At 42.0% G+C, this 14,632-nt stretch overlaps 1 protein-coding gene across 4 annotated transcripts in view; it reads right to left on the reverse strand.

Moving 5' to 3' along the window:
• LOC130920228 (nucleosome-remodeling factor subunit BPTF-like) overlaps window positions 1-14,632 on the reverse strand; it is a 100,451-nt gene that overhangs the window by 27,171 nt on the left and 58,648 nt on the right. For all 4 annotated transcript variants that reach the window (XM_057843275.1, XM_057843274.1, XM_057843272.1 and 1 more), the window contains exons 12-19: window positions 13,934-14,069; window positions 10,246-10,548; window positions 7,414-9,289; window positions 5,152-5,276; window positions 4,705-4,833; window positions 4,455-4,605; window positions 4,332-4,371; window positions 1,357-1,582 (exon numbers count right to left, since the gene is read on the reverse strand). In XM_057843275.1, coding sequence (XP_057699258.1) covers window positions 1,357-1,582; window positions 4,332-4,371; window positions 4,455-4,605; window positions 4,705-4,833; window positions 5,152-5,276; window positions 7,414-9,289; window positions 10,246-10,548; window positions 13,934-14,069 — 2,986 coding nt within the window. The remainder of the gene's footprint in view (window positions 1-1,356; window positions 1,583-4,331; window positions 4,372-4,454; window positions 4,606-4,704; window positions 4,834-5,151; window positions 5,277-7,413; window positions 9,290-10,245; window positions 10,549-13,933; window positions 14,070-14,632) is intronic.

Below are 14,632 nucleotides of genomic sequence, written 5' to 3' on the forward strand. Positions count from 1 at the left end.
TTTATCATTGGAAATAGATACATATAAGACATGTTTTTTTCACTTTTTTCCAAAGTACAAAAAAAGAAGCTATTTATAGATATTAGGGCTGTCAAACGATTAAAATTTTTAATCGAGTTAATTACAGCTTAAAAATTAATTAATCGTAATTCATCGCAATTAATCGCAATTCAAACCATCTATAAAATATGCCAAATTTTTCTGTAAGTTATTGTTGGAATGGAAAGATGGATATATACATTCAACATACGGTACATAAGGACTGTATTTGTTTATTATAACAATAAATCAACAAGATGGCATTAACATTATTAACATTCTGTTAAAGCGATCCATGGATAGAAAGACTTGTAGTTCTTAAAAGAAAAATGTTAGTACAAGTTATAGAAATTTTATATTAAAACCCCTCTTAATGTTTTCGTTTTAATAAAATTTGTAAAATTTTCAATCAAAAAATAAACTAGTAGCCCGCCATTGTTGATGTCAATAATTACTTACACAATGCTCATGGGTGCTGAAACCAATCAAATCAGTCGCACCCAAGCGCCAGCAGAGGGCGGCAAAACTCCATAAAACACAACAAGTGTGCGTTTCACTGTACTGTCATTTAAATCTGTCTGAGCGGGGCATCTGCGTTAATTGCGTCAAATATTTTAACGTGATTAATTTAAAAAATTAATTAACGCCCGTTAACGCAATAATTTTGACAGCCCTAATAGATATATTTTAATAAATGTTTTGAAGCACTTCAAATTTAATAATTATGATAAGTTTTAAACATGTTACTGTCCCACCGAAATATTTTTAAACAAAAAGTAGAAAAATGCTTGTCTTTATTAAGTGCTTCATTGAGTGAGTCCACTCAAATCCGCTCAAGCTGCTCACTTACACAAAATGAGTTGCCACAGCAACTGTTTAACAAGTTAAACTTTGATTGACGCATGCGGCGCTCTGAAGTTTCGACTTACAAGCATCTCTGGCAAGATCAAACCTTAACGTCGGTCAATCATCGTCAACTTTAATGAGCAACTCCAATGCACTGCCGGACCAAGAGCAGCAGGAGCGAGAGTGAGAGACACTATGTGATCGGATCGGGGCAGCTCTATAAAATACTCCATCTATTTATTTATTTTTTTTGTAGTTGAAAAAAAAAAATCTGGGATGGACTGAGGGCGCGAAGTTTGAAGTGCGAAGTAGCGAGGGCTCACTGTATAACTACAATGTGGCCTTTGGGGAAAAAATGAGCTTGACACTGCTGCATTAATCTATTAACAATAAAATATTGCGATTCCAACAAGTACATGTATGTGGCACTTCCACCAAATTCAACGATTTAGAAGACTTCGAATCCAGTACCTGGTGAGTTTTGACTCTGCTTTATCCACGTGGCAAACGACTGCTGGAAGTTCTTGGTCTGCTGATATTTGACAGGCGTTCCCATCTTTGAAGACAGCACCACCTTGGCGCTCGGAGTTCCCTGGCCTGTCAGTGAAGCCACCATGACCTTAGGCGTCGCAGCCGGTGTTGCGGGAGTTCCCGTTGGAGTGACCGTGACCGAGCCTGGCTTCTGCTCCTGACGTTTCTGGAAGCATGGAAATGTTTATGACCACAAGTCGAAAATAGGGCAATGAGTAGATTCAAAAGAGGAGGTGAGGAGGGTTCGTCGGGAAGTCGAATCTCGGATTCAAGAGGAGCAGTGCGGTTTTCGTCCCGGCCGTGGAAGAGTGGACCAGCTCTACACCCTCGGCATGGTAGTCCGCCCAACCAGTCTACATGTGTTTTGTGGATCTGGAGAAGGCGTTCGACTTTGTGTCTCAGGGAGCCCGGAGGGGGGTGCTCCGGGAGTACGGGGTCCAGAGCCCGTTGGTAAGGGCTGTTCGGTCCCTGTACGACCGGTGTCAGAGGTTGGTCCCCATTGGGGCAGTAAGTCTAACTCGTTCCAAGAGAGGGTTGGACTCCGCCAAGGCTGCCCTTTGTCACCGATTCTGTTCAAAATTTTTATGGACAGAATTTCTAGGTGCAGCCGAAGCGTTGAGGGCGTCCGGTTTGGTGACCTCCGCATTGCATCTCTGCTTTTTACAGATGATGTGGTGCTGTTGGCTTCATCAAGCCTTGAACTCAAACTCTCAATGGAGTGGTTCGCAGGCGAGTGTGAAGCGGTTGGGATGAAGATCAGCACCTCCAAATCTGAGACCATGGTCCTTCAGTCGGAAAACGGTGGAGCGCACTATCCGGGTCGAGGATGAGATCATGCCCCAAGTGGAGGAGTTCATACATCTTGGGGTCTTGTTCACAAGAGAGGGTAGGAGGGAGCGGGAGATCGACAGGCGGATCGGTGCAGCGTCTGCAGTCATGCGGAGTCTGCACTGGTCGTAGTGGTGAAGAAGGAGCTGAACAAAAAGGCGAAGCTCTCCATTTACCAGTCGATCTACGTTCCTACCCTCACCTATGGTCACAAGCTATGGGTCGTGACCGAAAGAACAAGACCCCTGATACAAGCAGCCGAAATGAGTTTGCTCCGCAATGCGTCCGGGCTCTTCCTTAGAGATAGGGTGAGAAGCTCGGTCATCGGGAGGGACTCTGTGTCGAGCCGTTAATCCTCTGCGTTGAGAGGAACCAGCTGAGGTGGCTCAGGCATCTGGTTTGGATGTCTCCTGGACGCATCCCTGGAGCAGGGGTCGCGTTAACCGAATATTTTCCGTCATTGACCGGTTTTTTAAAACGGTGACGGAAAAAACTGAAGTCCATCCGTCATTTTGACAGGTTGCAATTCACACCCCAGACCACAGGGCGGCGAGTGAGCATATTAATTAGCTATTGTCTCTCTTGATGCATGACGTCGTTGGCCTTACTCGGAAAAATGTCAAGGCAACTGAGTGTCCGAAGTTTCTTCAAAAAGCCTCAAAACGACGATGGTGTTAATAAAAGAGGTGAAAAAAGAGGGACTGATGCAGTGGAGGATGAAGGACAGCCTCTGCAGCAATCCCACTTGAGACATTTGATTATGCACAAGCAGGCATGCAATGGCGTACCGCATGCAGACTATTTTTAGACCGTGACGTTGCATCGTAAAGCGGAAGTAAAGCCGAAGTGGGACATTATAGACCCACCCTCGCACAGACCCATCGTAAAAAGTGCTACTTTTCTCCGGTAATCATTCAAAAACGAACATGCCGATCACGCACTGCTTTTTTGGAACTTGTAGAAACGACTCTAGACATTACGAGACATGAAGGATGTTTTCTTCATACGTTTCTGGAACCAAAAACTAGGGAGGAAAAAATGTAAAGCCCGAATTAACTAGCGCGGACTTTAACACCAGCTCGGCGAATCCATTCACGTTTCACATGCAGTAAACATTATGTTTGGTTGGCATGGTCTTTCAGAGGACAAAGAGGTAAGCCATTTTTATATTTTTAACTTATTTTTTTAGCGTAACGTTGTGCCGTACTGCTTCTGAAAAGAATTACAATGGTATTTGACTGCCACTGTTACCGTTTCTGTTATATATATATAAAAAACAACTTTAGTAAGGGGGAAGTGTAAATAAATTATAGGATTAAGATATGTTATCAATGAAAAAATTACAAGTGTTCGTTGGCTGTCACTGAGTAGCATTTGCGATCGCTACACAAAGCTAACTAAATTACCCCCAAGAACGGTAAGAGACGTAGGAAGACCAGAGGATATATAAGAAAGACAGGGCTGATGGTAAAGGATAGCTTGTTGAAACAGGAGAATGTCATTGTCAGTCGCGTCGATAAAAAAGCTAAAGCTATGCTTAGGTCGGCTCGTAGCCTACCTACTGGGGCCACAGTCAGCTGTTTTTGTCACTGCGGAGAAAAAGTTACATATTCATCTGCTTGATGTGTGATGGCACGGTGTGGATTCTCTGTTAAGCTTGTTCGGACAGAATATTAATTAAAAATGAATGAAAATTAAATACTAGTGAATATGTCATTATTATCATTTTAAAAATTTAAGTGACGGGTAAAAATAGATTATGACCGGATTTTTATGACCCTGTCAGTCAAAATGACAGACAACGAAAAAGTCTAGCGCAACCTCTGCCCTGGAAAGGTGTTCCGGGCATGTCCCATCGGCAGGAGGCCCCTGGGGATGACCCAGGACATGCTGGAGAGACTATGTCTCTCGGCTGGCCTGGGAACACCTCGGGATCCCGCCAGAGGAGCTGGTTGAAGTGGCTGGGGAGAGGGAAGTCTGGGCTTCCCTGTTAAAGCTGCTGCCCCCGCGACCCGATCACGGAGCAAGCGGAAGATGATGGATGGATGGATGATAGATAGACCCAAAAGATTATATGAACCCCCCACCTTGGCTTGTTCGGCTGCTTGAGCTTTTTCTTTCTCGACCCTAGGGAAACGAAATATCACAATCTTGAGTTAAACAGCATTTATTACACCATGGACACAATGGAAAATGCATCTTATGCTGACCTCTCTGAAAAAGCTCTGATCTCCCAAAGGTCTAGCTCCTCCTCAGCAACCCATGTCTCAATCACAACGGGGCCCGTCTGCTTGGGAGGTTCGGGTTTCTTGGGACGCAAGGCACTGGAGCGCAGCCCTTTCCTCTGCGGGGTGTGGGTTTCTGTCCAGGTGTAAATAAATCAATTTGCATCCTTTTGTATTATGCCTTTTTACAACACCAGCTAGTCATTAAAGATTGTCTGGAATAAAAGAGATTAACCTTTGGGGGTCTCAGGAGCTCCAAGTGGGCAAATAATTTTGCGGATGCAGTATTCCGAGCGTATGCCGTAGGGTCCCACGTCACGCCGCTTGATGATCTCTGTGGTAGTGATTTCTGTGTCTGACGTCTCTGTGGTAATGAGTGGGGATAGGGCTGGGTTGAGATGACGATGAAGAGGAGAGCCCGAAAAATGGAGGAAATGATCTCCAACATAACACCTGTGTCAGCCACAGGAGATGGATGTATTTCAATCCATGTTTCTTTTTCTTAATGTATGAAACACAAACAAACCTTATCTCTTCGTTTTTGGAAATCGTAAAAATCTAAAGGGACATCTTAAATACCGTACAGTAATAATCTCACAATAAACTGTCATCACTTGGAGTGCTCCGAGAAAGAAACCTAAATGGTTATTTGGGGTGATGGTGAGGTCGAGGATAGCTCTACCTGTCCGTGTAGTACCAACGGCTGCAGATGGCTTTACAGCCATGTCATCCCATCTCAAACAGGCCCAGAGCAGTCGAAGCATCAGACTCACACCAGCCAAAGTGTTCACTGTTTGCAAGCGATACCTGCATACACAAAAGCATAAATGTAGTGAAATTACCACGCTGTAGTTACAATCACGCTCCAATTATACAATAACAACTTTAATGCAAATACGTCTGTGCTTGATAGTGGAAGGTTTACAAAACAAATTGGAAGTTTAGCTGATTCTATGGTTGTTGACGGAGCTGTGTCTGGTACTCTTGACTGTGTGGTGTAAGATAGTTTATTAGTGTGGCATGACAGCAGGACTGCCAGTGACTCACTCGGTGTTTCAGAATCCACATTGCAACATAATTCTGGAATTGGAGTAGCCGGTGTAAAACTTGCCTGGCACAGCCAGACTATTCTCCCTGTATTTTTCAAACACTGAGAAATAGTCTGGGACCCAGCCCATTAACAGCTTCTTGAGCAAGGTACAAAATCAAACGTCCAATCAATCAGATTTGTTTATTTGCGTGACGTGTTCTTAACGAGTAACGTCACTCTTGCGCGCCGAAAGTCGTCTCTACAACAACACAGATGGCGAACGGGAGAGCCGAGAATATGTTCCAATCCGCGATAAAACCAGTTTTAAATGACCAAAAACACATCGAAACAAGTCATTGACAACAGTCAACATGGCTCGTGCTAGCCACATCGAATAAACTTCTCCATTCTCTGCTCACGCTAATTACTTGTCGCTTTAATGTCACGTCTGCCCGTCGCTGATTGGTCCACTCCGCTGTCTGTTTGCTGTGGCTTGCTCCGCCCTCGGAATTTGATCCGCCGGACGGTCGCCAGTTTATATACCAGGTATACCAGGCAAGTGTAAAACCAAACGATGTTTGGGGAGATGTTTGTTTCTTTATTTCTAATATGTAAATGGAACAACTAATATCCGCCTATTACAGTAAATAATTTCATAAGCCTTTTTAGTACATGGGAAACGGATATTATTGTTGACTACGAACGCTGTTGACAGTTGTAACATATTTTATGACACTAACACATTGTGCTAACCACTTGCCAACAATCGATTAATATTTTTCCAAAATCCGTGTTTGCATATTTCCTATCCCTTGTGAGAGCTTGGTGAAGAAAAAAAAAATTGTGTGATGAGGAAATTGAACAGTACTAAAAAGACTAGCTGAATTGAAGTGGGTTAAAAATTTATCATTCTTTAAGCATCACTAAGCAACTTTTCAGTTTTGATTGAATTTTAGCGACGCTAGTGGACAAAAGCGGTAGTGTTTTGCCTTAAGGAAGACTGCGTTTTCCATGGGGACCAGCGCACACCCGCAAAGTGTTATGAAATCATGATCTCCCTGCTGCCTGCAGATGGATTAAACGACATTTCTGTTTCCAGCGGCTGTGTGAAGGATGAATACTAATAAGGTAATGAATCCAGTTGTGGCTAAACAATAGCATATGACGGTTAGCAACCGTGTGGCTTTTTGTGGCTATCCCCCCCACCCAAGCCGACTCGTCAGCGCTGATGAGTTCGGTTAGGGAGGGGTGGGGTTCACGTCAGCGAGTGAAAGCCAGGCCAATGTTTATCGTTCAGTATCTTTTTATACTCGTAGCCTTTTTTTTTCCTGTTCGGACAAAACTTTTTGTCTCTTTTGTTGCTCTGCCATCTTTTTAGAATTCTCGTGAAAGAGTTCGCATCAACATCCCTATTTATATTGAATGGGGAAAGAGGGAAGTGACATATGCCGTAAAGCAGTCAGCACATTTGTAGTTTTTCCTCAAAGTTAGTGCAGGTGAAAGCTATACAGACCCCCAGAAGATTTAAAAAACGTGTCATTCAACTAGTTGTCAGTCGACATATCATCACAAATGAAAATATTTTATAAAGGCTGAAAAGTTACCTAACATTGCTGCTGTAATTTTAAGGATAAGTGTGCTTAGAATGAAACAAGTTACAAAACTAGCAAAATTTCAAATAGCAGCTAATTTTATAACTTTATGTTTATACTATTACCCATTAATCCTGGTTGCTTTTTTAATAAAAAGTAATGCTTGCCAGACTAATGAAATATGCATCAAAATAAATAAAAGGTATTAGGGAAAACAATTTTGACTGTTGTACTTTCTAAAAAGAAAGCACACTTATTTGCTACTATGATTGATGCAATGATGCCAGAGTGTGAGTGGGTCAAGTAGAAAGACATAACTTACCTCCAAGTGATGCCAAATGTGGGTCTTGGGGAAGGATACGGCCAAATATCCTGGGCTGGCTTGGCGTTATAGTTAAAGACTGGCACTTCACGGAATCCGCCCCTCCTCGCTAACACCTTCAAGTTGTCGTGCGGCAACACAAAAATGCTCTTGCGGTTGCTCTTGGTGAGAAACTTACGATAAGAAGGAAGTGCGGTGTCCGAGCGCACCTTTTTGGTGCGGGAAAATTTGCGGAGGCGTACTCGGCCCCTGGTTGTTGAGTCTTCCTGAAATATATCTGCGCGTGATGCAGAATTTGTACTACTGGTTTCAGTTATTGATTTATTGGTGGAGGGTGAAAGGGAGTCCTCCCGTTGAGCCAGTCTCTCATTCTGGCTGTCTTCTAAAGAACTGGACGAAGAGATTTTAGTCAAGGTTCTTTTGGTCATGGTCGTGAGGGTGGAGACGGCGCTTTCCGTTGCCAACGCCCTGGTTGTTCCCTCGCTGACAAGCGTCTTCAATGGTGTTGCCGTCTCCCGGTCACTGTTCTCTGCAAACTCGTCACTTAAACTGGACTCTTCCGTTGAAGGTATTGGCGAAGGTGCCATTCTGATGATCTTAACAACAGGGCTGGTTTTACATCCAAATGAGCTGTTGAGCCGCAAAGTGCTCGGGATATGAGATTCAAATGAATCAATATTGTTGTCCAGTTTTGATATTTTCACAGGTGGTTGGTAATCTTGACCTGGTGTCATTATGTTGCTCTCAAATGATTCTGAAGGGGTCTGTTCTTTTTCTGCTCCATGTGCACTTTTGTTCATAAGAACCAAATCTCCATTTACCAAAAGCTTTTGCTGTGAGTTTATGCCTTCATTCTCTACTTGACCAATGCTGTTCACCTTGGTTTTGTTCGTTATAACATTATTATTTGGACTTACCACAGAGTTTCTCAGCTCGACCTCAGACCCTAAACCGTCCTTACCATTTATCTGAGGGAGAGGAGAAACTGAAACAGGAGAACTTGACTCATCGGCATCCTGCATATTGTCCTGGTTTTCCTCAGGCACTGTGCCATTTATCTCAGTGGTTACGTCTACTGAGCTTAATGTCTCCGGGCTTTTCTGTGAAGTTTTCGGGAGGGGTGAATTCTCACTGTTTATTTGGTCAACAATATTTGTATGTGTCCTTACTGAGTCCACCTTTCTAAAGGAGTCCGTGTTAGGCACCTCAGACCCAATATTTTCAATAAGTCCATCATTAGTGGCGTCTAAGCAAGAACTGTCTTTTTGTTGCTCTGTAGAGCAATCTTTTGGCCCCGTAGTCCTTTCTACAGAATCTACTTTCAATTCCTGTGACAATGTAATGGTTTGTTTATGTGGTGAAGAAGAATCTCTTTCTGAAACAGAACTGCAACTGTCTTTGAGTGTTGGATCAGGAACAGATGAAAGTCGAGCAGCTACATCATCCGTGGTTATTGAGATGACAGCCTGACTGTTACCTTCAATTCCTGCGTCTGCAGGCCTAGAAATTGGAATTGTGCAAAATTTTTGATCCTCTGTCACAGCTTCGACCACTTTGAGCTGTGTCTGAGTCAGCGACTGGGGCTTCAGCGGTGACCGTGGTCGGACTGGGGTGGCCGGTGGTGTTGAAGAGGCGGGTGAAAGAGGTGGAGTGCTCTTGGGTTTGAATGCAGACACACTCTTTGTCTTCTCCTCCATCGTATGCTGCTTCACACGCCGCTCCAGCAGACCGTCGAGTTTGGAGGACTTTACCTTTTTCTTGTATGGAATGCGAGTGTTGAAGCCCTTACTGACATCCACCACATCGTAGTTAAAAGGACGAAGGGGGTCATCTGTAATTTCCTCCTCCTTCACAGACTCCTCCTTAATACTGGACACTGTCAAATAAAAAAGAAGGTACAAAGTTACAATTTTAGAACCGTTCTACAAAGAATTAGTAGTACAAATAGTTGGAACAAATATGTAATACAGTGGTACCTCTACATACGAAGTTAATCCGTTCCAGGACCTTGTTTGTAAGTCGAAATGGTCGTATGTCGAGCAGGATTTTCCCATAGGAATACATTATAATTCCATTAATTTGTTCCACAGCCCAAAAACCTGCACTAAATCCTTAAAAAATACTGCTGGTGCTATTACAAATGGCAATTACACGTAGCAAAACAAATAAATTATAAATCAAAATTGGAATAATGTAATAAAAAGAATAATAATAATTCCTGTAATAGTGTAACGAATCGGGTTCTAATAAGGCGGACGTTTTTTTGTGTACCTGAACGCACCGCGGGGCTCACGTGCCAGAGACAGACCGGTGAGCTTGAGTTTCACTTTCACTTTGAATGTTCTCTTGAGAACACCATCAATTGCGGCAGACAGCAGGCGTTTTGTGTTGAATAAGTTGTAAAAGAAATGATGAAAACGTGGCGAAGCTGGCGATTTCTTTGGAGACAATAAGAATTGTCAGCTTAATTTATAAAGACTGGCGAACGATGGTCGGAGGAGGACCGTGGAGATGTATTGTTGAGCCATTTCACGGATGCCCACCCCACGCTCATATTTTTCTGTCATTTGCATCTTCATTTCGAAGGTAAGCATCAACTTTTTCCTTGTTTCACCACCTGTACCAACCTTTTCTGAAACCTGTGTTGATTTGTCACACAAGAAAATCCGCCGTGCATTCGTCTGCGGTGCTGCCATTGTCATCGTATTTCGAGCATGTCGTCGGATGTAGAAACAAATGGCGAGTCAAATTATACGTCGGATGTCGAAAAGTTCGTGTGTCGAAGCGATCGTATGTAGAGGTACCACTGTACTTGTCTTGTTACACTCTTACTTTGTTCATCATCCGATTTCAAGTTAGTGGAATCCAACTCCCTCTTGGCAGGTAAGTGGTCAACAGGCAATTCCTCAGATTTTTCTGTTTTACAATCAGCTTCTTTCTTTTCCTCTTCAATCTTTTCACTAGATGCCAAAACATCGTCTAGCAACTGATTGTCTTGAGAGGGTTTGGAAGCTGAAGATGAATCTTTGTCTGGTGTATCACTGTTCAAGCCAGAGACTCCCTGAGTTTCAGGTGCATGGATACTCGGTCGTCGACTCAAGTCCAAAAGGGTGCACTTTAGGCCAAGTTTAGCATCTTAGGAACAGAAAAAGACAAAGTACATTCAATCATGGTGAAATAACTCTTAATTTTTAGACCCAGAAGACCACACCGATCTTTCCCCATAGTCCACTGTAGTCACAGTGAAGCCAAGCTCGACATAAACTTTGCCATATTTCTTGGTCTTCAGTTTTGGAACATTTGCTTTTGTTTCATTATCGTGTCTCTCTATGCCTTTCATTTCATCCGTCAAATATTTTTTCCCATCATCTCTTGAGGGTTTGTTCACTGCACTTTCTATCTTCTCAGTGCTTTGAGTACACACGCTCAATTTATAAGAACCTTACACAATTAACTTTCCCTGCGCACACTCTGAAAATTAAAGCACCACTACCATAAACTGTAACTGAAACACATGTTCACCACTGTCAAACACGTGTCACCTGGCATCAAACTGTTCTCCTCCTGTGTAAAACTAAGACTGAAAATAAAGAACCTTCCACAAAAATCTTTACATTTCATTTAATAAGAGAGTTAATTGGCATTGACCTTGTTTAACTTAAATAAGTGAGAAATGATGCTGTATCCAGTGGTACTTTCCCACAGCATGGGAAACTCTAGATCAACTTTGGGTTAGCCAGTTAGCCACTTGAAATAAGACATTGGAAAACTTAAAGCCAAGTTATTTACTAAAATACTAACTCTGAGCACCTGCCTGTAGTAACTAGTGAGTATAGCCAATGTGAGCTGGGTAGATACTGTGCGCTCAAAAGGGGGTATATACTAAGGTTGGGAATCTCTGGCATGAAGCTGATTCGAAATGTATCAAGATACACAGGTTACGATTCGATTAAAAAACGATACATTTTTAAGGCCGAGCGATTCGATACGATTCGATACAGTTTAAGAACGACACGGTTCGATACAGAGTGAAAACGATACGATAGTAAACATTTGTTGTGTGTGTTCGTACAGTATTTTCAACATATAAAAAAAGATTAAAGATTAAATTAAACAACAAAATTTCATACCAATGTTATGTTTTATGAAAAAAAATAATAAAGCTTACCATATGACCGTCATTTTGTTGGATGGGATTGATAATAAAATATAACTCCAGTAACAGACAAGTGCAGTAGACACGTGCAGTAATTTAACTACTGTATTTCCTGGTGTTTTGAACACAATAGGTAAGTTCTAGCGGTTCTGCCAAAATGAATGGGAAGTTAGGGTAACCACGACAGCGGTCACAATCTAAGTGCGCTATGTGGTGAATGACACAAGCGCAGCATGTGAGGTAAAAGATAAATTATCATATTAAGCAATGCATTGAACTAAGTATTAGAAGCCGATTCTTGTGCTCGCGATAGCCGAATTCTATCTTTACAATCGGTTCATTGAATATTTAATGGCTAATTACTGTCGAAACCATTGGTAACTTTACTATCGATACAGCAGTATCTCTCACCTGTAAAACCGGATATCCGGTCGTATCGGTTTATCGTTCTCAAGCTTAGTATATACTAGGGTGATCAAAGGTCCTCTTTTGCCCGGACATGTCCACATTTCACGTCATGTCCGTATCGTCCGGCCGGCTTCTATAATTCATGAAAATGTCCGGTTTTCAAGATTTTTCACGGGACCAATTTGAAAAGAATTCCTACGGCCGCTGGTGGGCAGCGCCTGCCTGCGTTGACAGGGCTCCTACCAGTAGGGGGATAGGGAGTAGTTCTAAGAGACGTTTATGCTACTGCCATCCCCAAGGGGCCGCTATCCTTTTTCAATATGACTGGCATTACAAATTTAGCGCATAAGAAGAAATTGGGCAGAGCGAAGGAGAGAGAGGGAGGCAGGTGTTCAAGTTGTGCGGGAGTGCCATGTTGAGTGGCCGTGTCCGGCGCTGGTTCTGTTTTGTAAATAAAAAGTCTCCACTGGAAAAGCCATCCGACGCATCCAGGTGTTTTATACACTTCACCATCCACTCGAATGAAGAACCGGATCTGTAAGTTTATCTCCTATTAATGTCGATCATGTGTCTTCTGTGTATATTGGGTTACACAGTATGTGTACACAGAGATACAGTATATTGTATTAGTCGTGTAGTAATTGTTTTATGTTCGTGTATTTGGTTGAATGTTAGTATTATATTGTAAGTACTGTAATTTCCGGACTACAAGCCGCTACTTTTTCCCCCTCATTTTGGGTCCTGCGGCGTGTGCAATGATGCGGCCAATTTGTGTATTTTTCTGACGGCCGCCAGGGAAGTTCGAGCATGGAATGTGGGAGTGAGACACGTGGAATATATGTGTGGAGGAAGACGCAAGTTTGCACCATTACCGGTAGTTTAACTTTGTGCGTTGTGCATCCGCCTTTGTGCATGAGTAAAATTGGCATACCTGCATCATGGAAAATGCTCGAAGAAATTAAATTGGCCATCCGAGTTGTATGGGAAGCTTTGATGACGAGCGGCGAGAGATCGTTTGCCAAGACTCGCCGCATGCAAAGAGCCGCTTTTACACAGGTTTGCCGGGGGAGCCTGGCAGCGTGAAGCGCTGTGAAAGAGTCCGCCATCACCAACGGGTTTCGAAGGGGCCATTCTGCTGCGTGACGAGGAGGACAGCACGGGCTACTGTATATGTATATGTATATACATGTATACATATATATATATGTATAAAACTGTATATTTCTTTGTCAATGTCTCTTGTTACTAGGTGGACACACACGGCTTATAGGCAGGAGAGGCTTATGTATGTACAAAATGGTTTTTCCTTTAAAAATGTACTGGGTGAGGCTTGTAATCAGGGGCGCCCAATAGTCCAGAAATTACGGTACATGTGTTTCTTATGCCTCAGGGTTCTGTCATCTATGTTAATTATTTTGAGTTTTTTTACAATCAATACGTATACTGTATAATCAAATGCTCATGTACCCCAAATAAGTCGAAACTACCTTTATTTTACTTTGGATACAAATTTGTGCATGCTGCGCAGTCACAGACTGTATACATACATTTCAATGGGTCTACATTATATTATTACTTTTTTAAATCATTATTAAATGATTAACCGGGTTTTGTTTTTTTTTTCCTTGCGTTTTTATTGTTTGATTATTTTTTAGGAAGACTAAAGTTTGTTGAGTAACCTGTAACCTGTTGAATAAAAAAAAAAATTTTTTTTTTTCTTAATAAAACTGAATTTTCTATTCAGACGAAGGAGGCACACTTAAAATACATTAAAGTGATATAGACACCTATGAGTGAACTTCGAGTAAAACGCAAGTATCTCGAGGCTGAGCCGAGTGTCCTCTTTTTTGGAAATCAAAATATGGTCACCCTAGTATATACAGTATAAGATTACAAAGCATAAAACAACATAATTGACCCCACACCACCTCATGAATATTTTTTTTTTTACCAGACCTTCAAGTTCTTTGCGGTAGTTGGCATTGGTGTTGCCAGGAAGTCTCGGCAGAAACCTCTGGACATAGGTCTTACTGATCCAACTCCAGCCGCCATAACCTGTAACACGATACTCCTCGCCTTTCTGTTTCCATACCTTTGCAGAGGGTAGAAAAGTGAAGAGAATGAATCCTCAGTGGAGTTATTTGGGAGAAATAAAAAATGTGTGGAATGAATGTACAGGAACAAAGACAATGAGAGACCAGGAATAAATATTTTTAGTTGCTGACCACCAGTGTTGTTAATCTTACTTTAAAAGAGTAATTAGGTACAGTTACAAATTACTTCTCCCAAAAGGTAATTGAGTTAGTAACTTGTAGGTAATTGAGTTAGTAACTTAGTTACATCAATGTAAGAGTAATTAGTTACTCAGCAAATTAACTGACGTTACTTTTCATGTTTTACACGTTATTAGATGATCCATTCTATATAACGTCTTTCACATCAAATATGTTTATATTAACTGATTCAAATGAAATGAACTGTCTTTTCGATTAAAAAAACAAAACAACATAGGTCACACTTTTTACATTTTTTAAAATTCACCAACAGTATATAAGAGAGTAATGGTATTCAAACATTAACATTCAAATGCTGTGAGAAAAAAAGCCTTTTTGCTTTTCCTGTTGTACTGAATCTGCACCGAACCGTGACCCCCGT

The sequence above is a fragment of the Corythoichthys intestinalis genome, chromosome 8 (assembly GCF_030265065.1).
Source record: "Corythoichthys intestinalis isolate RoL2023-P3 chromosome 8, ASM3026506v1, whole genome shotgun sequence".
Lineage (NCBI taxonomy): Eukaryota > Metazoa > Chordata > Actinopteri > Syngnathiformes > Syngnathidae > Corythoichthys > Corythoichthys intestinalis.